Below are 25851 nucleotides of genomic sequence, written 5' to 3'. Positions count from 1 at the left end.
ACTCAGATCATTCTAGTCCCCCTTCTCTCATCTCTAATTTCTGTTTTAACCAACAGACTGTTTAGTACTAAATTATTCTTTACTATTTTTATTTTTCTAAATCTTATCTGAACTCGATTGTTCAGATGAACTAGCAGGCTCATTTCCTTATGTGCTTTCTCGGAAATTCATTGTGAATAGAGGATTAAAAGAAATTCTTAATATGCCTTCACAAGGACATAGCATATTCTTATAATAGCGAATAGCTATTCCTTATTGGGACCGGTTATGTGTGCTTTCCATATCACTATCATTGCATTTACACATATAGTGAATACTCAATATTTGCTTTACTTAAATCAGAAACAGACAAGGCGAACTATATATTTAGCGGATACAAGTGAATGTAAAATTTTCAGCAAGAGCAAAGGCCTGAAATATGCATACATATTCCATTTTTCCTGTCCCTTCCGTGTTGGGCCATCTTTCATAACGGACTTCTCTGTACTTGTAATTAATTGGTTAATTATCACCCTTATGGTGATAATTAACACCAGTCTCAACATTCAAGTCACGGATTCTGGCAAATAAAAAGTCCAAGTTTTATGTATATATATGTTCGCAAATGCTTTCTTATGAAGACATATTTTCTTCTTAAAGAAGCTCACTGTTAGGTAATAGGCCTATTTCTAAGAATTTATTCCTAGTAGGATATTTGGAGTTCTTTTTCGGAGGCGTGTAGTTTTGCATCTTTTAAAAATGTTTTCCATGACTCCGCAATCCCGTAGGCCAAAGGTACACTAAGTTGTAAGGTCCACAAAAGGAAACGTCCGGTTCTGACTAGCAGCCTCCGGGTGGCGGCACCCACACCACTATGGCCAGATGTCCGAGTGTGAGCGTGGCGGACGGGAGAGGGCGATCCCAGCAGGACCCGCGGCCTGTGGGGCCGAGGATGCCAGCCCAGCCCAGCTCAGCGGCGGGAAACCCCAGGAAGTGGGTTTCCGCGCGAAGGTAGCGGTCGGACTCGGCGGGAAACGAGTTTGCGAAGCACAAGGGTCCCCGGAGCCTATACAGGGCGGGCGCCCCCACCAAGGCCGCGTGATGGACGGTGTCCCGGTGAGCGCGGTAGTGCGGGCTCATTTCCTTATGTGCTTTCTCAGAAACTTAGGCCGTGTCTGTCCGCACTCTCCATTTCATGATCATACATGTGAACGTCAGTTTCTTATTTTTGGTGTTTATGAGACCACAGAACCGTATCCGCTAGGCCTGAGGAGTCGCTCGCTCGCAAGGTCCCGAAACCAGAACCAAAACGGCAACCTGTGGGCAGCCTCGTAACCGCTCGAAACCCGAAGGCTAGGGGCGAGGTATCCAGTACCCAGGTGCAGGCAGAGGAGCAAGTAACGGCTCTGGGCAGCCCCGCCCCTCCGCCCCGCCCATTTTAGTTCCCTCTGGTCTATAGCCACTTCCCGGGCCGCTTCCTCTTTAAGGCGGAGCCCGGCGTGGATCTCGCGAGATCCGGGTTCGCGCCGTGACCTCCATGTGGGAGCTAGAGCTCTATAAGTAAACACTCCGCGCGGTGCAGACAAGGCTTCTTCCTATTTGTGAGGCGGGGGCTGCGGCAGCAGCGGCGGCGCCTCCGACTAGTTCCGGTTTCCTTTCCTGCACAGCTCTGCTGGGCGGGTGCGCGGTCTAGGAGTCGCGGCCGCCTGTCGGGCCTGGCGTCTGGTCAGTCTTTCTCGCTTGTGCGCGCGCTCGCCCGCCCGCCGGCAGCGGAGAGTCGGTGCCGCTAAGGAAGCGGCGCTGGCCGGGTGGGGTGCAGCGCCCTAAGCGCAGGGGGAGACAAAGCAGAGCCGGCCCCCTCTCCCGGCGCCAAGATGTGGATCCAGGTTCGCACCATCGACGGCTCCCAGACGCGCACCATTGAGGACGTGTCTCGCAAAGCCACAATTGAGGAGCTGCGTGAGCGGGTGTGGGCGCTATTCGACGTGCGGCCCGAGTGCCAGCGCCTCTTCTATCGGGGCAAGCAGGTGAGACGCGCCCACTGCACCCCTCGGGAGCCCCGAGCGAGGGCAGCGGGGCGCCTCTTCGGACGCGTGGGCTGGGCGGGCCAGAGGGCTTAGTGCGCCGCGCGCGCAGATTGCTCCTCGTTCCACTTCGGGTGGGCAGCCCCTGAGCCACAGGAGTGCGGGCCTGGACCCGACGAGGGGGCGCAGAGGGGTCCCCGTCAGTCCCGAGTGCAGGTGCGCCCGGCTGGGTCAGAGGTGGGGGCGCCTAGAGCACGGCGACTTCGCCGCCCTTGCTCAGCAGGGCAGCAGCCGCAGGAACAGCCCGCCAGAGCGCTTGGGTTCCCTCGATTCCCGCGCTCAACCGGGTCAGGAGCTCCTGGAGGGCGGGGAGGTTAGCGGGCTGTGGCGGCCATGCCACAGTGCGGGTGGGGAGGGCTCGCGGCTCTGGCTCCCGGCAGAGCTTAGCCAGATAACGGCTCTCATCGGTTCCGTGGCTCTTCCGCGCTCCCAGCTCCCAAATAGAGGAGAAAACTTATACATTGCTCGCTCTGGGCACAAGAACCCTAGCTCTACTTCCTCATGTGGAAGAGATTTGTAAACACTGAAGATTCGCAGGGTTTCCAGAACTTATGGCACCCCTCCCTCTCCTCTCCTAGAATTGGATCTGTCTTGGAGATTAGAGACCTGGGCTAAAGGAGCTATTGATGTAACCCGGGACCAGATTTAAACTGCCCAGTACAGACCAGAGAGGGTTATTGTAGGCTACAAGGGAAAGGAATGTAAAAGACTACTTTGCTTTTCTTCTCACCTTCTAATAGTCCCCCAAGTTTTTACACAGTAACTGGAGTATAGCCAGGGGTACATATTTGAGGGTGAAAGTGATTTTGGCGGTGTCTTTGAGCGTCTGTAGTAGTTGTATGGTATGGCCCTGGTCTGGCCCATTAAAGATTTGACCCAGACTCATCCTATTTGTCTTTTTCTTTGTCTTTTTAAAAAAGTTAATCCACTAAAAAAGTTGGCCTTTTCCCGTTGATAGATCACAGTTTGGCTCCCATCATGTTGTTTGAAATAAATGTAGCTTTCTTTGATTTGGTAGTGATCGTTTTCCTACAGCCACAAAGGATTTGAAAGGAATATTTTCTGTCCTTAATACACTTACCCTTCTAAAACTGCCCAGAAATTTCAAAGTAACAAGATTAAACTCTGAGAGAGTGAGCCAGGGGATATTTTAATTTGTCTTTAAATAAATGTAATAGCATCTTTGATATGTGCTTGCAGCCGGTTTATATTGATCCTTTAGTGTTTGACTTGCAATAAAAACAGCTGTTCAGGTTTGTTGTAGACTTTGCTTTTGAAATAATTGTGTGTAGTAAACACTGTGTAGATTTATATTGCTGCGCTACCAGTAGCTGATATCTTTTTATATATTTGTCAAAGGTAAGAAGCATGTAATTGTCTCCTGAATTTTATTTTCTAGCTAAGAACAATAATACATGAATTCCTGGGACACTTTAGTGACTTCAGCACCAGTGATAGAAATAACACATGAGAATGTATTTCTGGGCAACACCCTTAAAGCCTAATTATCAACTATACCAAAAGAAAATATGCACCTGGATGTCTTGGGGAAAAGGTAGAGATTGGGTTATATTCAGGGCAACAGAGTAGACTTTCAGTAAACCAGGAAGCTGGTTCCAGGTTCAGGGCAAAACAGTTGAGGATAACAACTTTTCGTATTTCTTCCCTCAGCACAGTTGATTACTTACTACTAAGATTTCTTCAGCTCAGTGATAAACCAATAAGGATGAGGAATGGACCTTTGGTGCTCCATTGAGTTGGAGATGGAAGGAAGATACTGCTCCAGCTGGGTTTACTAATTTATGAGCTTACAAGTAGCCATGGCAGTGATTATCTCCATTCTCCTTTCCTCTTGGGAGTCTACAGTCCATGCACAGGGTAGTGTGTCTACAGCAGGCAACTACTGGATTGGTATCACAGAGCTGCTCCTATACTGTAAAATGCCTTTATTCTTATTAGAAAAAGGCCCCCCTTTCTCAAGATGATTTACTGCCACATGGTGAAAAATATAAAAACAAATTTACAGTGTCTTATAATGTAAGTGGTTTCCTTCCCCCTTTTCACCATTTTTATTAGGTGTGCTGCTTTTAATTTTTCATATATATTAGAATCACTTGTTGGTATTTATTACAGATGCTCAGCTCACCCCAGAATTGCAAGTAGTTGAATTTAACAAGACCCCATGGGAGATTCTGATGAACACCAGAGTTTGAAAATGAAAGTTAAAGAGTAGTCATTCTCCTACTAGTTTCTTACTATTCAAAGTGTGGTCCATGGATCAGTAAGACCAGCTTCATTAGTATCACCTGGGAGCCTCACACCAGACTGAAGTAGAATCTATTTTAACAAGGTCCCCAGGTGAACTGTATGCAAATTAAATTTGAGAAGCAGTGTAATTGACTCCACTTTTGAGGGTCAAAATAGGGAGCAGTTTTTCAGGACTGTAAATTCTAGTTAGAGTAGGGTAACCTCATTTGGATATTCTTCCCGGGGTTTGAGTGTGACGCACCCTGGGGATTGAGTTTTTCATATCTTTTGAGAATCCAGAGCTTTTCCTACTTTGAAAAGATTCTCTACTTTGCTTGCTTTCTTTTCCTTGTACCACTTAGGGATAGACTTAGAATAGATGGTAGATGTGGGGCATGAAACAGCTGAAGAAAAACCAAGTAGTTGCCTTTTCCTCCTGGGGCCCTTTGTTTTCACACAAAGTAAAAATGTTTGCCTATTTAGAGAGAGAAACACTAAGCTATCAAGGCATTCTTACATTATATACCTGATGTGAAAGATAAATGAATGTTACTAACTTAATGCCCTCCACTTGCATGGTAATCACTAGCCTCTTGGGAATAACTTCCCCACTGCCTTCTCAGCCACTGCCTCTTGGTGTTTCCTTTTTAGTTTTCCCTTGCATCACTATTACCATTCTTCCTGTTAGCTGGAATTTCTTCCTTCAGTCCAATAAAAATTCAAGAATGCAGTCTGGCAAAACAAAATTGTAGGACCGTCTGCCTCTCTAGTTTTATAAGTCCTGCAGCCCCCATCTTTTAAGATGGCAGTTCTCAAACATTTTCTGCTATGAGACATTGATGGACTATAGTTACATGTCTGAAACTCTAATTTCTAAGTGACCCAATCCCTTTTTCCCCATTCAGCAAAATTTAAGTGACAAGTAACTTTCAGTCTGCACTTTCATTAAATTTGGGCGAACTTCAATGCTTTTCAAGTAACAGATCATTCCAACATTCTTCACTTAGCTGTGTGGAACTTGCTGTGCAATGGATGATAACTTTTAGGAAAACTGGATACCTATGAATTAGGGAAGGGAATGGATAATCTGTTAAAGTGGCTCTCATAGTAAGCGTGAATAATTAGAGGAAAGGTGGTTACATGTTAAGGTGGGCCTAACTTCCATTGTAGGCATTCATGCCTTAATATGCTTAGTGTTTGTTTCACTCTGACTTTCAGACATTGCTTTTCCTTTCAGACTGAGTACCCCTTGAAGCAGCTTGTGTTTACTCTTACTGATTGCTTGGTAGAAGCTAGGCAAAGGGATTGAGTATAAGAATGCCCTCAAGGTCCCTCTGACTCTTGTACCTCAAATTTCAATGGAAAGTGTTTATGGAAACACTTTGGATTTCCAATTATTTCACTACTTTAACTATCTTCATTTTGGGAAATGCCTACCTGTTAATTGGCATGTTCTGTGTTGTAGAGTTTATTTTCTATGTTAAATACTTCTATTTTTTATCATTGTCATAATATGCGGCAGTTGTATGTTTAATCAAGTTGTGTTTTTTCAGCTGTTCCAGAATTAGTGCGTTCTTTCTTGGGGCTCGTGGGGTGCTCTTGGACAGTGTCAGAATGAAGGTGTGAATGTAGTTTTTTGTTCCTTTTTTTTCTCCAGGAGTTAAGGATTAAAGGGAGTTCTTGTTTGTTTATTTTTTAAATAAGGTAAGCAGTATTAACATTGCCATCTCTATAAGGGCTTATCTTTTTACTGACTTTTGGGAGTCTCCTTTGGCTTATTGGAATAAGCATATTAACCAACATGTGAAATAGTGTCTAATTTAATTCCTCCACTGAAAAATTTGTGAATTTCTTGATCCCTTGTTCTGTTTAACAATTGTGAACACCTGTAATGTGCAGGATTGTGCTAGGTGTGTTCTTGGGCCACTTGAATTAAAATTACTTACCTGGTTCAATAGTATATCGTTCAGGGACAGACTTTCCTTCCTTTTGGTTGACTTCTCAAACATTGTCTTATTGTGATAGAGTTGTAGATGGTGACAGGTATTACATACAAAGAGGAGGAAATGAACAGTGATTAAATTAGTAACGATTCTGGGGAAATGATAGTTCTGATCTTGAAGGAGTTTAGTTTACTTATTGTATCATTGTGAAATGGCCAACTGAATTTCATAAAGAAACAAAATGGAGACTTAGTTTCCTAGGGCTTCTGTAACAAAGTACCAAAACCTAGGTGTCTTAAAACAAATTTATTGTCTTAGGGTTTGGGAGGGTATAAATCTGAAATTAAGTTATGAGCAGAGGGCCATGTTCTGTCTGACAGCTCTAGGCAAGAATCCTTTCTTGCTTCCTTTAGCTTCTAGTGTTTGCTAGCAGTCTTTGGTGTTCATTGGCTTGTAAATGCATCCTTCCAGTCCTGTGTCTGTCTCCTCTCTTTATACATTTACATCTTCCCTCTGCATGTCTGTGTTCAAATTTCAACTTTTTATAAGATATCAGTCACAATGGGTTAGAGCCCACCCATATAACCTAGTTTTAACTTGATTACCTCCGTGAAGATCCTGTTTCCAAATGTCACATTCTGAGATACCTAGAATTAGGATATCAATTATTGGGGGCAGGGGATGAGGGGATGGACACAATCTAATGCATTACAGAGACCTTGCCAAAATATGGGTAAGTTGCAAGATAATTTATTCACTATTCATCCTGGAAGACTTCATGATACAATTCGATAACCTTTACAAATAGATAGAGAACAGACAAGTGGAATAGCATGAGCAAGAATTGTAATTATTTCTGCTTGAATTGTTTTTTCCTGCTTGATTATTTTTAATTGCTGACAGTCAGAAAGAAAATGGTTAACTTAATGTCTTTGTGAACACAAGGCCATAAAACAATTCATTTTCAGAATTTACCTTTCTTGCAGTTGATTGAGGCACTGTTCATTAAAATAAAACTTGATGAGAAATCTGGAGTCACAACAGCAATGATTTTTTTTTTTTTTTTTTTCATTTCAGTGGCTATTAGTATACCTTGTAGTTGGTATGGAATGATTCTTAATTTATTGAGGTCCTGAGATGATGTCAACATCAGAAGCCATAAAGTAGTAGGAATAGTTTCAAGATCACTAAATCAAAATGCTATGAATTTTATTTTAATAATTCTGGTGGGGCCTTTGAGTAGCTAAAGATGTAAAAAGATCATTTTGAGAGAAACATTTTAATCTTTTCTATTTTTTCTAGTTGGAAAATGGATATACTTTATTTGACTATGATGTTGGACTGAATGATATAATTCAGCTACTAGTTCGCCCAGACCCTGATCTTCCTAGCACATCTAAACAGACTGATGTACAGGCCAAACCCTGTTCTAATAATCCACCTAAAGTGAAGAAAACCCCGAGAGTGGGATCTTCCAGTCAGCCATCTACATCTACTCGTGATTTTCTTATTGATCCTGGCATCGGACTATATAAGGTATGTTGTCTTTAGAATTCTTGTTGTGAGTATACAGATGTCTGTTATCCTCAGGTTGTTGTGAATAAGTATATTGACTGCCATTTGAAAGTAAAGATTGGGCTTTACTTAAACTGTACATACACATTTTACATATAAAGTCTAAATAATAAAACAAATGCCTGTGTAATTCCATCAAGGTTAAGAAGTAGAATGATGCTAGTTCCTTTTTAAAGCCTCTTGTGTGCCTCTATCAGAACACATCTCCCTCTCCAGGAAGTAAACTACTTGTTCTGACTTTTATGATCATTTCCTTGTTTTTCTTTAGGGTTACTAATGTATGTATCTCTAAACAATATGTTTTGTTTTGCACGTATTTAGATTTATGTAATGGAATTCTACTTTTTCTCAACTTTGAGAGATTCTCATGCATAGAACTGTATTTTATTTTTCATTTTCATTATTCCATTTTGCTAACATGCCACAATATATATATCTAATCTATGGTTATTAGATATTTAGGCTGTTCCCATTTTCAACTTTTAAATAGTTCTGCTTTGAACCTTCTATGTGTAATTTGGTGCATGTGTTCAAGAATTCTCTAGGAATTTTTACCTAAAAAATAGAAGTGCTGGTTGTTTACTCACAGGATACTGCCAAACTGTTTTGTTCTATTGGTCTGTTCATCTATACCTGTGCCCATACTGTTCCAAGTACTGTAGCACTGTCTTGATATCTCCTTTTCCTACATCTCCTGTGTTTAATTTCTCTATGGAAAGATGCAAACAGATCCATAAATATGGAAGGAATCAAGAAAATTGGCAAAGAGCTATATTTCAAAAGTACCTGGCCTAGGTGGCTACACCGATGAATTGCTTTAAATCTATAAAGAATAGATAAATATGGTGTTACCTAAATTGACCCACAACATAAAAAAAGAAAGCCTCCCATTGCTTTGTAAATTTAGTGTAACATTGATACCAAAACGTGACAGAAAGCACACTAGTATTGATATATATATTGATGTAAAACCTAAGTTATATTTAGCAAATAAAATTATAACTTTAAAAAGAACAGAATACTTTAATCAAGTATAATTCATCAGGAAGCAGGATAGTTTTATTAGGAAGTGTTTTAATATAATCCCCATTAATTAAAATGGGAGCCAGTTAATGCTGTTGTTAATTTAACATCTTTCTAAAAGTGCTAGCTAATACAGATAGGCAGGAAAACAAAATGTAAACATTGGAGAAGGCAAAGTTATTACTTATGGATATCTGGAAAAACTGAGAAAATAAACATTAAAGCTTTATGAGCAATCAGTAAGGTGGCTATTTAAATTCCAGTAGCTTTCCTTGCTACAGTCAGTCAGTACAAGAAAAAGAAATTGCAGTAACAACAAAGTTTGGAATAAACTTACATGATATGGGCAAGTTGTATATAAATTAAATAGCACTTTATGTAGTTCTCGCAATTCAGGTGGAATTGTTAATATTGAAAACCCACTTGCCATTTGTCTACATCACCCATTTTATCCCTCTTTCAGTTATTAATGCTTTCTAAGTTGCTATTTTCTTGCAGTTTCCTTTTTAAAGAAACATGTTATTTTCAAACAGCATAATTGGGAAGATACTACAGTTTTCAAGTATTCTACACCCAATTTGTCCTGTTATTAATCTTACATTGGTATGGTACATTTGTTACAATTACAAACCATATTCCTTAGTTTTTACCTTAAGTCCTTTTTCTGTTCCAGAATCCTATTTAGGATACTACATTACATTTACATTAGTGTTGTACTAAATAGTTGTCACATCTCCTTGGCTCCTCTTGGCTGTGACAGTTTCTCACACTTTTTGATGGCTTTGACAGTTTTGAGGCATACTGTTCAGGTATTTTGTAAAATGTCCTATTAGGATTCATCTGTTTTCCTCATTATTAGACTGGATTTATGTATTTTGGGGGAAGAAGACTACAGAGATAAAGTTGTTTTCATCATATCATATATAGGGACATGTACTATCAACATTCTGTTTACCAATTATAACTTAGATTTAACTTAGTGATAAGTAGTAACTTATCACTGTTGATGTGAACCATAGTCACCTGGCTGAGGTGTTTATCAGGTATCTTCACTGTGAAGTTACTTCCCAGCCCCTGCACCCTTTTCCATACTGTATTTGAGATGAAGTCACTGTTTGCACCCCACACTTAAGGAGTAGGGAATTAATTACTTCTTCCTTGAGGGCCGATTATCTACAAAAATTATTGAGAATTTTTCTACATGAGAGACTTGGCTCTTTTCCTTCACTTATTTATCGAGTCATTTATTTACATCAATATGGATATTTTTTCCCCTGTGTCCCTTTGATATACCCCTATTTTGTTTTTTTGTTGTTTTTTGTTAAAGCACTTTCTGACACTAGGAGCTCCAGGCTCGTCTTGTATATTTCCTGCTCCAATCCTGAAATCTATCATTTCTTTAAGGAGTTTTGGTTCCTTAAATGGAGAATGGTATTTGAAACCAAGCCTAACTTTAGGTATGCTCCTTGCTACTAGGGTATTATTACTTTTACGGCTCTCAGTTGACAGAGCAAGGAAACGTGTATAACTCCTCCTGTATATTCATATGTCCGTAAATATGTAACCACCTGTAATTTAAATTAATCTTACATTATTTTTAACTTTTTGGTTAAGGGCAAATAGTTTAGAAGCTCTTACTTTTGACTTGATTTGTTTTGAGCAGTGAAGGTATGAAATTGTTTTCATAGGAGGGCCAGCTATCTGAGATTAATCAAGGTTAAGCAGTTCTAATCAATTTAAATTCTGTTTAGTGAAGGCCTCAATACCTTGCCATCTTCCCTTCCCCCAATCTGATTCAGAAATGCATCATAAGAAACTACTTCCCGCACTGCATCTTTGCTTTTTATTTTCAATGTTAGTGCTGTGGCTGACTACTTCTAGTTCTTAACTTTTTTTTTTTTAAACATCTCTTATATTTCATATTAATAAGTAGCACTAAATGTTAAGGACTTTAGCTTTGTCATCAGATTTAGTTTCAAATTCCAATTTAGCCAATTCTGAGCTATACAAATTTGGCAAGTAAATTTTACATCGTCTCGTCTCTCTTCATTTAGAAACACACTTGAAACCTGGCACTTAAATTCTCAAGTCTACTGTTCTTTGTAAAGTAATATGTTTAGTCAAACCAGCCTTTCTTGTTAGTTGAAGAGTCTAACACAGATTTATTTCCTTTTTTTTTTTTTTTTTATGGAGCTCAGAAATTGTTATAGGCATTTGAAATGTTGACTAGTGACCTTTTTTACATATAGAACTGCTTATTTCTGGATGATTTAGTTGTTGAATGAATATTTGAATATCTAGCATATATTTCTATTAGGTGTTAGAAATAGAAGTAAGCAAGTCATATTTTGCCCCCTGCCTTCGTGGAATTTTATTAGACATTGATTTTTTGGCTGACTTAAACTCTTAGAAGCTGCTACATTTTAATTAATTTGTTTTAAATTTGCTTTGAATTTTGCCTGTTTTCTTTAGAGCAAGTCTCTACATAGTATATCATAATTTCATTAAGTTGTTCCTGGAACACTTAAAAATTGGGAGAAGTCATATTTTGCCCCCTGCCTTCGTGGAATTTTATTAGACATTGATTTTTTGGCTGACTTAAACTCTTAGAAGCTGCTACATTTTAATTAATTTGTTTTAAATTTGCTTTGAATTTTGCCTGTTTTCTTTAGAGCAAGTCTCTACATAGTATATCATAATTTCATTAAGTTGTTCCTGGAACACTTAAAAATTGGGAGGCTTTTTTTTTTTTTCCGCCTTTATCTTGAATTCTTGCATGTCACTTTTGCTTTGTAAAGATTTTCCTTTTATAGGCATAAAGCTTTCTATAATTAAAATTTCTTTTTGGATAAGCAAACAAATTTGGGGGCCTTTCCTCCCTTTTGCATAAAATTTTCTTTGGACCTCATGATAAACAGGTACAAAAAGTGAATTTTCAAATTAGCTTACTCAAAACTGATATAGGTAAACATTTAAACTTAATACATTAAAATGAAATTTTAATCTGAAGTTATTATCTAGTATCATTCTTTTTTTGCCCTATATGATAACTTTGAGCAACATTTGCTTAATTGCAGAGGAACTTTTCCTATATCATGAGGAATTAAATATCACTATCACATTTGGAGAGCCTGTGGAAGATTGTGCAGACTCTGGGTCCATCTATTCCTATTGTACAACACAAATTGAATTACACTGACTCTAGGAAGTAATTTATTTTCTGTAACAAGGTGGACTTTCGAGACCTAAATTTATTTTAATTCTGATTTTTGGATATGAAGCTTTATATGACTCGCATTAGATCCTACTTTGAAAAGACTATCATCTTGGCCTAAATAGTATCTATTTAGAATGATGCTAGTAAGCTTTTAGGGTCTAGCTCTGTGTGTGACACTGTTAAACTTCTTAAATGTTTTCTTATGCTCAGTGTAGGAAGTGAAAGAGGAAGCTTAATAATTACTAAGTAGAAAATCATGGATATCTTAGTATTGCCTGTCTTGTCTGCAATGCAGCTCTGCTTCTTGATATTTAAGCTTTTTGATTATGGAACTTAATAGACAATACAGAAAAGTAGAGCTTATTGAAATTTGAAGTCAGTGTCTGTAAACACCACCTAAGTTAAATAGAATAGCAGTACCTCCAGGAACTTCCCTCCAGGTGTACTCTCTTAATTGTAATTCCCTTCTCCCTAGTTATAACTACTACTGAAGCTTCCATGACAATTGTTTCTTTGCTTTTTGTTAACTTTATCCATTTAACAACCTCTTAAGAACTTTTAACCTGTGTGTGCATCTGAATTTTCCTCTTTTCTGAACTTCATGTTAATGGAACCATATTGCATTTCGATTTGTAACTCTGAAGAAACATGGTGTAATGAGAGAATCATGTTCCAAGTTGGAAAAACCTTTTTCAGCTTAGCTCCCACTTTTAGCTGTGTTATCTCCTGGGGCCAAGTGTATTTCACTTTTGAACCTCATTATAAAATAAGAATGACTTTGTATTGTAATTATTAAAGGAGCTAATGTATTTAACAGTAAACTGCTAATATGTCTACTATGCAGAGTATGGCAATGAGACTATACTCTTGAGTTTTAATGGCTCTTAGCATTAAACATGTTAATACTTAGTTGAAGGAGACAGTTTTGTGCTGTGACATGCTTGCTGGGTTGGCACATCAGATGGATTTTATAACCTAATCTCTAATACATTGCAAGATATGTATTTTATAAAGAAGCTGCGGCTGGGACAAGTTAAGTAATTTGTTCAAGGTTATACCTCGTAGGTGATAGACAAGGACAAACCTGTTTATTTGCAGAGCTGGTATGTTTTCCACAGAACATAAAAAGTGCCTAGAAGTATACCCAGTGTATAATACATCCTCAAATATTTGTGCTGGGTATTTTATTCTTTAATGATACCTTGTGTTCCATACTTTAGGATTATGTATGTATGTCAAATAATTGGACATGAAAGACTCATCTTTAAATGTGGCTGTTTTTTTAACATGACTTTTCAGCTCAAATACCCTCCTCCATTAATTGTGTTTTTCTCTTTTATGATATTTTGACATTTTTGGGGGGTGCAGTGGGGGTGGGGGAGGGCTTGCTGGCTGAGGATAGTCTCCCTCTTTCAGGGATAGCTAGGAAGAGACCGTAAATAACTTGTCAGTGAGCCTGCCTTTTGTATACAAACCAACCAATCTGGAGGCCACAATCCTAGCCATCTAACGCAACACACCAATCAATATTCTATACTCTAACCACCCAGGCCAGGTACCAGACGACTAGAAACCATACCTATAGCCCCAGAGCCTACCAGTGTTACTCAGATTAGCCAGTGCTAAACTGTTTCTCCACCCTGCCTTGGCATTTACATGGAAAATGCATTAGTCTCTAGGCTTTGCTTTCTCCTTGTTCCTTGACTTTTGAACAATCCTTGTGCTTCTCCTTTGTGGCCCTGCATAGAGTGCCCCCTTCTCTTGGGAAATGTAATTATTCCAGTGGCATTAGCCTCTCCATGTTGTGAGTCACCTCCATAAATTAAAGCCTGGATGCAATTGAGACATTCCACCGCCCCCACACAAATACACATATTCTATTGTCCTCTTTTGTTTTCCTGCTTTTTTATTGCTCACTTATGTCTAATTACATTTCAGTTTTTTTTTTGTTTTTTTTTTTTAATAGACTTTACTTTTTAGAACAGTTCTGGGTTCACAGCAAAATTGAGGGGAAGGTACAGAGATTTTCCATATATCCTCTACCTATATACATTCATAGCCTTTCTCATTATCAACATTTCTACCAGAGTGGTACATCTGTTGTACCTACATTGACACAACATCACCCAAAATCTGTAATTTACATTAGGGTTCACACTTGGTGGTGTACATTCTGTGGCTTTGTACATACTTTTCATTTAATTTCAACTGGGTTACTATGGCAGTATCCTGTTTTCATGTTAATCATACAAGTTTATTCTCTTCTGAACCATCTTCTGAACCTAGGCTTTACAAGAACTGTAACCTCTTGCATGCAGTTTGACCCATTTAAATTTGGCCAAACTTTGTCTTTGTAATGTGCAGGAACTTTACTTTTGAATTTAAAAGCATTTTTTCACACAGTTTATATGCTTTATTATGAGTGGTTAATTATACTTAATAGAATTTGTACTTCTTGTTTCCAGTTATAAGGGTTATTCAAATAATGCCTTTATGAGCTAATAAGTTCTCTTATATTTGTTTAAGCAATGGCAGTATTTTTAGATCGACTTAGGTTTCTGTTAACTCTGATTGTATTGCCAAATAGTAAGTTATGCAGACACTAGATCTACATGCTAGTTTCTTATATCTGATATGAAAATTATTTCATTTGTACTTCTTACCGTTCCGTAGTACGGTTTATATTGCTGAATATAGTTTTGCTGATACCGTTTTAGTATCAACTCTATGTTCCATTCTATTCTAGAATAATTGTGTAGTGTTATATGAAACCTCTTAATGTTTTGATTTACTGTGAAGGAGTAGTAGCCTCAGTTTATTCTGCAAATATGATAACCTTAACATTTTTATTTTTTGTTTTAACTGGTGCTGCCTATAAGAAAATGAAAGGCTTTAAACTTGTCATTGACTATTATTGGAATAAAAAAGTCCACTTAATGCATGAGTTAATTTATGCAACATATACAATGTTCTGTCTCTGATTATTTATGTCTAGCCTGGTTCACCCTCAGGTCTTTTCCATTTCACCTTACCTCTTCATTCTTATGTTACACTGAACCTTGTCTTTCAAGATGTTTCATTGCTACAATGTTCCTTCAGTAGACTATTGTACCTTTTCTGGTAGTGATAATTTTTGGTTTTGTGTGTATTACTTTTACCTTCTATATTATTAGCTTGGTGGTTTGAAACCTTATATGTTTAATACCTTTTTTCTAAGTTTGTCTTTTAACCTTTGAAGTTTCTAGTTACCTATTTTGTCACTAAGCTTCATGATATAGTAGCAAGAACATAAGCTTCAAGGTCAAGATATCTTCAAACCCTAGTTTTACATTTCATTAGCTTTCACTTGGAGCAGGTTAACTTGTCAGCCTTTGTTTCCTTATCTTATAAAATAGGAATTATTATTAAGGTTGTTACAGTTAGACAAACCTAAGTAAAGGAACCTTGCATAGTATCTGACATGTGGGTATTTAACTTTTATTATATTCTGCCTCCTCACCCCTGCTCCATCTGTCAGAATTCTTTTGGATACCTTAAGTGGTCTCTTACACCTTCAGGAAGAGCCAGCTTGATTAGGTGATGATCTAGTATTAGTGATGGCATTTTTTTTCTTTTAGGGGCTTTAAAAAAAAAAGTCGAAAGGACATCTTTTGGTTATTGCTCTTGAAAGGGCCTTGACCTTTAGACTAATTTCCTCAGAATATTTTAGGGGAGGATTTTTTTTTTTTTTTTTTTTTGGTAAACCGGCTTCCATATAGTAACTCTTAACTTATGTTGTACTGTTTTCCTTTTGTCAGATTGCACAATTTAATTCTGGATCATCTTCTAGACTTGACTACATCTGTTTTGCATCTTATAGTTCTGTTCTTTTTGTTTTACCTTTGTTCTTTGAAGTACTAAATAATGCATTTGTTAGTGAGTTATTAACTGGTGGTAGAACTTAGCCCATTTTGTATAGATGTGTTCACTAGATTCTTCCCTTTGTACGTGTGCATAATTCCTTCATTTTTGTTTTATTTCCTGTTTAATACTTAACTTATAGTCAGTCCAACCAGAAAACAGTAATCTTTAGGAATCTGAAGAAATTAATGGAACAAATTAATAATACATTCATACACTTTAAAGTCTAGCTTTTTGTTAGCGACATTCTTACCGAATTTCTTGCCAGAACATTCTTGAGTACATAAGAATTAAACTTTTGAAAGTTTAATGTAGACATGGGAGTAGTTAAAGAACACACCTTTTTCACTGAAGGAAATTTGGAGGAAAGTTAATTTTCATACTAGTAAATAACAGATTTGATCCAAAAAAGAATAGTTTTAATCTAATCTTTGAAATAACTTTAAGCATAAGTAGCTGTAAATATTGTTAACCATGATAACTATAATAACTTGAGTTATGTTAAAGTTTTTGAAGCCGTAGATGAAATTAAGCTTCATTAACTCATTTTAAACTTTTTTTAGGTAAATGAATTGGTGGATGCCAGAGATGTCGGCCTTGGTGCTTGGTTTGAAGCACGTGTACATAGTGTTACTAGAGCTTCTGATGGACATTCACGTGGCAAAACTCCACTGAAGAATGGCAGTTCTTGTAAAAGGACTAATGGGAATGTAAATCATAATTCCAAAGAGAACACAAATAAATTGGACAATGTACCCTCTACGTCTAATTCAGACTCTGTTGCTGCTGATGAAGACGTTATTTATCATATCGAGTATGATGAGTAAGTGCTCATGCTATTGAGGACTTCATTCATGTTTTTGTTTATAGAAGCAAAGCCTTCCATTTCAAGATTGTTTTCAAATAACAGTCTTTCTGAAGAAATCATTTAGGGGTCTGTTCAGTCTGTTACCATTTATTTGTTTTGTTTGTTTAACGATTTTAATATAATAAGGGCTTTTTAACACTCAGTCATATCTGGCTTCTAAGTGGTTTATTGTTTTCAGTATCTTAATATCTGTTTTAATTTAATATGTAAGGGTTTCTCTCCCTTTCTTCCTCTATTAGGTTTTTTGATATTTATTTTAATATTTTAGAAAATATGTAATAACATTTAGATTAATAGCTGTTAGCATGAGGTTGAAATATTTTTTAAACAGCTTGAGATAATTCATATTCAGTGTATCCATTTAAAGGGTACAGTTCACTGTTCTTTAGTGTATTCACAGGATTGTGTGTTACCACAACTACCATTAGAACATTTTTATCTCCCCCACCCCCCAAAACTCATACCAAGCAGTAACTCCCCAGTCTCCCTCCCCCAATGAAATGTTTTTAAATGTTTATATGAAACCAGTATTAAGAACTTGCCTTGATTCTAACACTGACTTGTTTTCTTTACCTATTTTCAAAATCCTATTTAAAAGTTACAGTTGGGACAGATTTAGTATTTATTCAACACACTAAGTGAACTTAAGTCCTCAGTCAAATGATGCCTTAATATGAATGGAAAATATACTACCAAGTGCTTAATGAGCACGAGTTTGAGATCCTAAAGTGGTTGTGATTTTTTCCTACCACGAAATGGTATACAAGACTTTATCAACTCATATTTTTCAGGATACCTGGAAAAGGGGTCAAAAGTAGATGCCCTTTAATTTTTACTTTTCTAATATTTCTTAAATGGTTGTGGCTAATTTGCCAACATAGCTTATTTCAAATGAGCCTTCATCCTGCTTTTTACCATAGTAGATGGTAATGGAACCAACAGCTAGAATGAATATTAAGATCTGGGATTGGCCAAGACTGGCAATATTGGTAAATCGAGGCTGAGATAATTGGTGTGTTGATAGCAGTCTCTGGGTTTCTTAACATCATGGCAAAGAGGCAAGATACTGTAGTAGTGAGGGACTTTAGCTGTCTGCATATCTACTGTCAACAAGTAGAGTTCTTGATTTGCTTTGCGTTTTATTTCTTGGAGAACAGAATAGTTAGGAAAATGATCTGTGACCTGATTCTGTGATGGGCAATAAAGGAGTTATTGTTTGGCAAAAAATATTGGATGGAATGACACAGCATAGAGATGGGGTCAAAAACTTTAAACGCTAAATGAAAGTTTATTAAATTTTTGCAGTTTTAGGAGCTCTTAGTTTGGGAATAAGACTCGCCAAGGGATAAGCCTGAGTTTGGTATAATATTAAAGCACACAAATCACAGTACCTTAGTGTTTATTTGGCTACTTTTCTGATGAAAGAGAAATTTATCTTGATTAGAATGAATGTTGGTAAAGCCAGCATGAATGAGAGGACTAAAATGATGTCTTAAATAATTTTACATGATGAAATTAAATATTTCACTGATGGCAATTTAAAGATATGATAACTGAACTTTCTTTGAGAAATGAAAAATAACAAGCTTAGTGGTAGGTAAATGTCATTCATACCTTTAAAAAGAGAAAAAGACTATGTAAAATTAACTATACGATAAATAAGATAGATAAGCTTCTAAATAAGAGTCCCAAATAACGATAGTGGTGTAAGCACTTTAGAAAGAATTATGGTGACCCAATATGGGTGTGATAACAAATCCTGTTAAAGTTTCATTTTTTGTGGTTATTGGAAAACTAAGTTTAAAAAAAAAACTATTGCAAAGTACATGTTGTTTTCAGTAAGTTATTAGACAGGTTCTTCCTTAGATGGAGGGTGCATTAAGGAGAGCTTAAGGAGTGTATGGCTTATGCAGTAGAAGTAGAGATTTTTATTGAGTAAAAATCCAAGTGAGTCAGTGTAATGTGGCTATCAAATAGTTACATTGTAAGGATGCTTTATTAGATTTCTAGAACAAGCCCAGTGTACTGGGCTGGTTATTCCCTACTACGTGGAATATTTTTCATCTCCTGTGTTTTAAGAACAATACCAGCACAATCTGGTGCATCTTCAGAATAGAACCCAGAATGTAAAAATGTAAAACCATCATGAAGAGTAGCTGAAGGAACTAAATACTTAGCTTGAAAAGACTTGGATCATGATAACTTCCATATTTTAAAAGCTCCGTCTAGAAGGAAGTTCTGTACAACATAGAAGGTAAGATCTGGTTAACCTAAATTTCCTACCAGTCAAATCACTGAAGATAGAGAATAATCCACCCTGAGAAGTTGGCAGGAAACAAGCATTGACCATCTTCCAGCATAGACTGGGAGAATTAGTAGACATGTTACATTGCAAAGAGAATTTATAAGGTTAGAATTATTGGATTAGATGCCTTCTGACTTCAGGATAACTTTTACTTCCAAGACAGTATTTCTCAGATAACTTTTTGCACTTTAAATTACTGAATGGACTTTAAGTACTTATAGGCTATCATCCCAATCCATTCATAATATTGATTAAGTATTATTATTACCCTCAATGAACTAATTCCATTTTTCTCCTACCTAGAGTAAGTTGAAAGTAATCTCTGAAAATAAATTGAAAATTAATCTGCCTCATTAATAATCATATCTCCAAACCTCTGAGTGCAGCAGTGCAATTTGAGCAAGCTGTTATTTAGCCAAGGCAGGAAGGAATTGTACATGGAACCAGGGAACTTGCGTCAGGAATTCTTTTGGGCTATGCAGTGTCCGTCAATTTTAAATGGCACTGTTTAAAGCTATTTTTAAAGTGACCGACAGATCTAACATGTTACCAGACCAGATGAATTCTCAGTCTTTGCAGTGAACCTCATTAAAACAATTGCTGGCCCAGAACAAGATAAATAAGCACATATACTCTTGCATCCTCAATCCCCAGTCTAACCAGAGCAGAGTTAAAAACAATTTTTAATCTCTGAGAAATGATAGGTGTTACACATTTATGTTACTTACTAGGTAGAGAGGTTTCAAAAACAACCCTCAAAAGGCCAAATAAAATCTGGTAGTGGACATTGTTCTGAAATATAAAGGAAATCATTTATTTCTTAATCTTTCTCCACTTTTCCTCAGAATTATAGAGATAAACATTGTAAGTTCATAAAAAGCACTTTATGTTAAGAGATTGGTTTGAAATGTTTTTTGAGTTTTATTATAAGTGTCTCTCTCCTGTAGATTCTGTGATGAACACAGACTAAATTGTTGAGGGCTTCTTGTGAAGATTTTATCAGTCATAAGGCCTAGATGAGGCTTCTCAGCTTTGATTCACATCTTACTGTAAATAGTATAAAGCAAATTTGGAATTAACATCAAAGTGCATAGTACGAAGTAGATATTTGTGGTGTTTTCTTCCTGATTGCTATTCTGTACCACTCATCTGTTGTCATCTTTGTCTTAGCAAGGGCCTTGTATTTTTAGAACTTAGTTAATCTAGTAAGTACTTGGGGAGAAAGAGTTGGCAGTAGAAATATTTAGACTTTAGAAATTTAGATTCTAAATGATTCTTAAGTCCTCCTTAAGGTTTTAAAGTGGACATACACAACTTGGCTTTGAGGAGAGCTATCTTTTTTCCTGCCGTTATTATAGGAGAGAGACCATACTTGATTGAAACCTCTATTTTTAGTGGTATTTTGGCATAAAAGGGAAAGTATTTAGAAATGAGCAAATGTCAAGGTAATATAGGCAATTATAAATCATGCAGTGGTTGAGTGTCAATTAAAAGGAGAGAACATCGAATTTTACCTTATTTCATAATAAGCTTGTACTGTATACTTCCATAGCTTTCTAAAAGTTGTGTTGATTCCCATCAGTTATTCTCTCTATAGTTATTTGGTTTAAAACTTTCGAGAGCCCTAACATCTGAATTCACAAAGCTATGACTCTAATCTTGTAACAGTAGAGACCCTGAAGCCATTGTGATGAAGAGAAATGATGTTGACTAAAAGGAAGAAGTAGACTTAGGAAAGGACAATTATTTCCTTAGCATTTCTAGTAGTTTAATATGTTTATGGCATAGCTTACAGCAATTTAGATTACGTTAAATCTTGTGTGCCAGACTCTGAGCTAACTTTTTATGTGCATGTTCATGGAATCTTTAGCATCAATATAATGTTAGTTACATTAGCTCCCATATGAAGAGACCAAAGCTTAATTATCTAAGTTGCAAAAGTTCACATCTATTAAATGATCTTATTCCAGAGTCCCAGAGTTAACCAATACGCAATATTTCCACTCAGCCTAAATAAACATGGTACATGTAATTGGTAGTAGCCTACACTTCTGTTGCCGTCAAATGTTTACTATTTTGTATGACCTCTAAAGACTTGTTCTAGATGTTTTTTGGGATTTAAAGCAGTCAGCACACTTACAGCTTCTTCTGTTTGGTTAAACCCTAGTTATGTAAGCAACTGAGGCCGCCCTATTGAATTTACTCTTTATACTTATCACTTGGCTGCTTTATCAGCAGATAAAGGCTAAAATCCTTATTCTGCTTTTGTACTAAGAAACATCTGTTCTCAGTGGGCTTGGTTTAGATTCCTTTTAATTAGCTAGCACAGTAGTTCTCAACCCTGGCTACACATTAGTTGTCTAGGAAGCTTTAGAAAAATAATAGTGCCAAGGACCTACTCTCAGAACTTATGGTGTAATTGATCTAAGGGACCTCTAGACATTGGTGTTTTCAAAAGTTCCCCTGTGCTTCTAATGTGCAGCCATGATTGAGAACCACTGTCTTAGACCAGTGATTCTCAAGTATAGTCCTTGGTCAGCAGCATCAGCATCACTTGTTAGAAATGCAAGTTCTTGGGCTCACTTTCTACGTAATAAATCAAGCCCTGGGGGTGGCCCAGGAATCTGTTTTAATAAGTCCTCTGGGTAATTGTGATGCACACTCATGTCTGAGAACCACTCATTGATTGCCTTTAGTCTAGTCTTACCAGTTGTTATCAGGCACCAGCTACTAAAGAGCAATATTGGGGAGAGGGGTTGATAATGATAGTTCAACTAAATATAGTAAATATATTTTATTAAAGGCTAAAGATGATATGTAATACCTAATGAGTCTGAGTATGTATCTTTATTGTAGTACATCTCTAGGTGGTCTATGGGTTGTTGATTTTTCCATTTTGTATCCATATAGACAAAATTATTAGAATTAAGTCTTTTTCTAAAAGAAATTATATTTCATTCAAGCTAAATGATCTGTATATGACATTAAATGAGGGACCATTTTCACTATGCAGTTTTTATCTGTACTAACTTTGCATACAAAGTAATGTCCATAATGTGTTTATGGTAAATTTATCTATTATGATGTGTTGGTAAATGCCTGAGTGGGGGAAAGTACTCTGTAATGGTTGAATATTTGTTCTGAGATCTAGTCCTGGTTTTTCTGTTAAATTAGGCTCTTAAATAAACGAGTCAGTCTTTCTAATCTAAGCTTTCTGAATTGGATATAGTGTTAAACAAGATCTCAAAATCTCCCCTGATACCCTCTTGCTTCTAAAAATTCAACATGTACCTTTAATCTTACAGGCCAATTGAAAAGGTGAATTTGGGAATATTGTTCTTGTTAGTGATTTGCCTTCTTTAATTGCTTTATTAAATTTAGTGGCCTAATTTAGAGATCTTGATTTATAAAATTTAGCTGATTTCTATAAAAGAAAATTAAGCTAGAAAACACCTTGTCTGAACAAGGAAGTATATATTTAAAGACGGAAAATGCATATGAAAGTTATTTCTGTCGTATCTTAATAATTAATGTTGCTAAGTTGAAATCTTTAAACATGAGTAAATTATTGCTGAGTTTTCATAATGACATGAAAATTACTATATGATCTTCCATGCTCTATAGTGTTCACATTAAAATAGAATTGTCAGTTTACCTCAGCAACAAAGATTCTTTTTGTTGTGACTTTTTATTAAATAATTCCAGAGTACCCTATTAAAAATATAGTAGCTTAATCCAGTAATTCTCTTGTTAAAATAACACTGTATGCCAGGTACTGTACAAGTACCTTACCTGAATAACCTCATGTAATCCTCATTTAAAAAACTTAATGAAGTAGATACTTTTTATGTGTAAAGTAGGAATAACCGAAATTTAGAGAGATTAAGTCACTTGCCCATTGTTGGGCAGCTAATGAATAAATGATAGACATGGATTGAAAAAAGACATACTTGCAACCACTCTACCAGACTCTCTCATTTTGAGAGAAGCATACTTATAAAATATTATAAAATGTTTACATAGACTATATTGGGTTGCTTACATAATTTAGAAATTTTCTGTCAATCTCTCTAGTTATGATGCTTTCACAGAACACATACCTTAAACCAAAGGTTCTGTACCTGTCCATAAACGCCTGAGTGTTTTTTTTTTTTCCTGTGGCAAGAATCCATAGCTCATTAGTGTTGACAAAATTTCAAACCAAATAGATTAAACTGCTGCTTTTAGCACAGTGTCAAGGCTCTACCATAGTACTGAAATCAAATGCAGATGTCATAATAGCACTTAGGATTTGGAGAGTAATTTATGCTAGGCTATAACTAAAAGCTCATCTGGCAAATGTCTTAAGATAATGTTATCATAGCTTCTAGCATTCTTTAAGATTTTTTGAGATATTCTCAGCCTGTGGCACATGCTTTTGAGTAGCTTTAATTATGGCTACTGCCAATAGAAGTCAGGGAGCCAATTCTGAATTAAATCAAGTAGTATATTTAGATAAAAATAGTTTTTCCTATCAAGTAAAAAAATTGATTTTCTTGAATGTATTGATATAGTGATCTGTTTTTAAAAGAGTCCCAAAAATGTTTTGAGCAGTGTCAAAATGTAATAATTTCTAGGTTTTAATGAGAGAAAAGGAGTAGATTTTTCTTTAATCAAGCCAAAGTGTCATGCTGATCTTGCATATAGGGACGTACAATGAGATGTTTAATTCCAGGCCACTGATGCAGTGACTAGTTTTCCCCATTGCTTCTTGATTGTTACTAACATACTTATTTTAAACCAAAACTTAGAATATTTCCTCTAACTTTCTATGACTTGCAGCATTCTGAATGGATGATAATTAAAAGAAGGACCAAGAAAGTTAGGTCTGTGACCTTACCATTGCCCTTCTATTGTGTAATAAGATTACTTAGTGCTTAGAAAAATGACTTTAACAGATAACTGTTGATTTCACCTCTTCAGAATCATACATTATCTCTTTATGTTAGTGTTTCTCAAAAAGGTGGTCAGCAACACTGCAGATTCACCCAGGTTAGGTGTTTAAAATGCAAATTCCTGAGGGACACCAAACCCCACCCCCACTTTCTGCATTGAGAGGGCCTGGGGATAGGGCCCAGGAATCTGCTTTTCAAATAGGTACTACAGCAGTGGCTTGTTACGTATATAGAGTACTGGTTCTCTTACAGGCTATATAGTTCAGGCATTAGAATCAGAATTTGGTTTGAATTCAAGTCTTTGGCTTATTGGTAAGTTTTTTGTTTAGTTTGATCTCTTTCCACTTTAATTTTCTCTGTAAATATTTACCTGACTTACATTCTTTTTTCCTAGTAACCTTGAGAAGTACCCAGTAGTAATAGAATCAACTTACAGGTTTTCATTTATTTCATTAATAAAGCCAGGTTGTTTTGGTAAGTACTCTTAAATAATACAGATTTATCTTTGGCATAGATATTTTTTAACCTAATTATGTTTTCACTATTTTCAAAATAGTTATCCAGCATTGTTAATGTGTTCCAGAAGTGAGATTTATTTCCATGTAATATGTAAAGTGCTACTGTAAGCAGTTTTAAGTAAGTTATTTTTGTCTGTGAGTGAGTTTACATTTAAGGTGTGAAACTTAGTAATGTTATCCATTAGAATAAGAAATGCTTTTTTTTGCATGTGGTATGACATTAAAGATTTGCTAAACCTAGAACATGCCTCCAGAGAATGGTGTCCTTATTTAAGTATATTAGCACCAGGAAGCCATGTTTTGAAGGAAGCTTTCAGTGATACTACTTTGTTTAATACAGTTTGAGTCTTCTAAAATTCTTAGTTAGCTTATAAGCCACCCAAGAAAATGTAGTTTTACTATTTTGTAATAAACTTATTTTTTAAATCGTACTTAATCAATTTTCCTGAAATTTAATTCCCCAGACTTTACCTAATGATCATTTTGTTTTGTCAATTGAAAATGAAATTGGTTTTTGCCAAGATGCCACACAGTTAAGGATAATCAAAAGCATGTCCTCTGAAGGATAGCTCTAAAAGACATCCATAGGGTATTTGGAGCAATCAAAGTGTTGCCGGGGAAACTTAAGATTAGGGATATTTAAGGCTTATCTGATAATATAGACTTTATAACACCAAAGTAGTTCTAAACTCTCAGGGATGCAAAGTAGCTAACTAGAATAATTTATCTTATGCTTATATTAGAATACCTTGACTTCAGGTTCAGAGAACAAGAGGTCACATAATACAAGAGAAAGAAGGACCCTACTCTTATCCTTCCATAGTTATAAAATTGGCCCTCAGCATAGTGTAGGTAAAATTGGCCTTGATACATTCCTACCTCTCTGTGCTTCAGGTCTTTGGGGATATCTTGAGCCCTTATTTTAGAAGTTGTTCAAGTTTCCAGTACCTCCCAAAATGTTTCATACAGTCTCCTGCACAGTTTTCCTCAGTGCAAATGCTGGAAGAAGTCAGCTGCTTAGACCAGTTTGCACTGATTCTCCTCAAGCATACATTAAACCTCATGGGACAGGGGGAATATAGTGTGTTGGGGATTGCCTATATTTAAAAAGACTTGAGTACTGTTATAATTAGCAGTTGAGCTGGCTACAGGTTTTTCATTTTTAAGAACACCAAAAACAATCTTTAAAAAGCCTTTTTCTTATTAGCTCTGCATAGAATTCTATGTTCCCATAGATCTAGAACTATTAGATCTAGGC

The 25851-nt window shown here is 36.5% G+C and overlaps 1 protein-coding gene across 1 annotated transcript in view; it reads left to right on the top strand.

Annotated features, from left to right (window-relative positions):
• Positions 1 to 1513: 1513 nt before the first annotated feature.
• UHRF2 (ubiquitin like with PHD and ring finger domains 2) overlaps positions 1514 to 25851 on the top strand; it is a 67751-nt gene continuing 43413 nt past the window's right edge. Inside the window, exons 1-3 of the mRNA XM_006918366.3 lie at positions 1514 to 2006; positions 7556 to 7789; positions 16532 to 16791. Of these exons, the coding sequence (XP_006918428.1) occupies positions 1854 to 2006; positions 7556 to 7789; positions 16532 to 16791 (647 nt within the window). The 5' untranslated portion in view covers positions 1514 to 1853. The remainder of the gene's footprint in view (positions 2007 to 7555; positions 7790 to 16531; positions 16792 to 25851) is intronic.

This window comes from Pteropus alecto, unplaced genomic scaffold, assembly GCF_000325575.1.
Source record: "Pteropus alecto unplaced genomic scaffold, ASM32557v1 scaffold95, whole genome shotgun sequence".
NCBI classification, from domain to species: Eukaryota; Metazoa; Chordata; class Mammalia; order Chiroptera; family Pteropodidae; genus Pteropus; species Pteropus alecto.
Note: the sequence above shows the minus strand (reverse complement) of the source record. Positions and strands in the feature narration are given on the sequence as shown.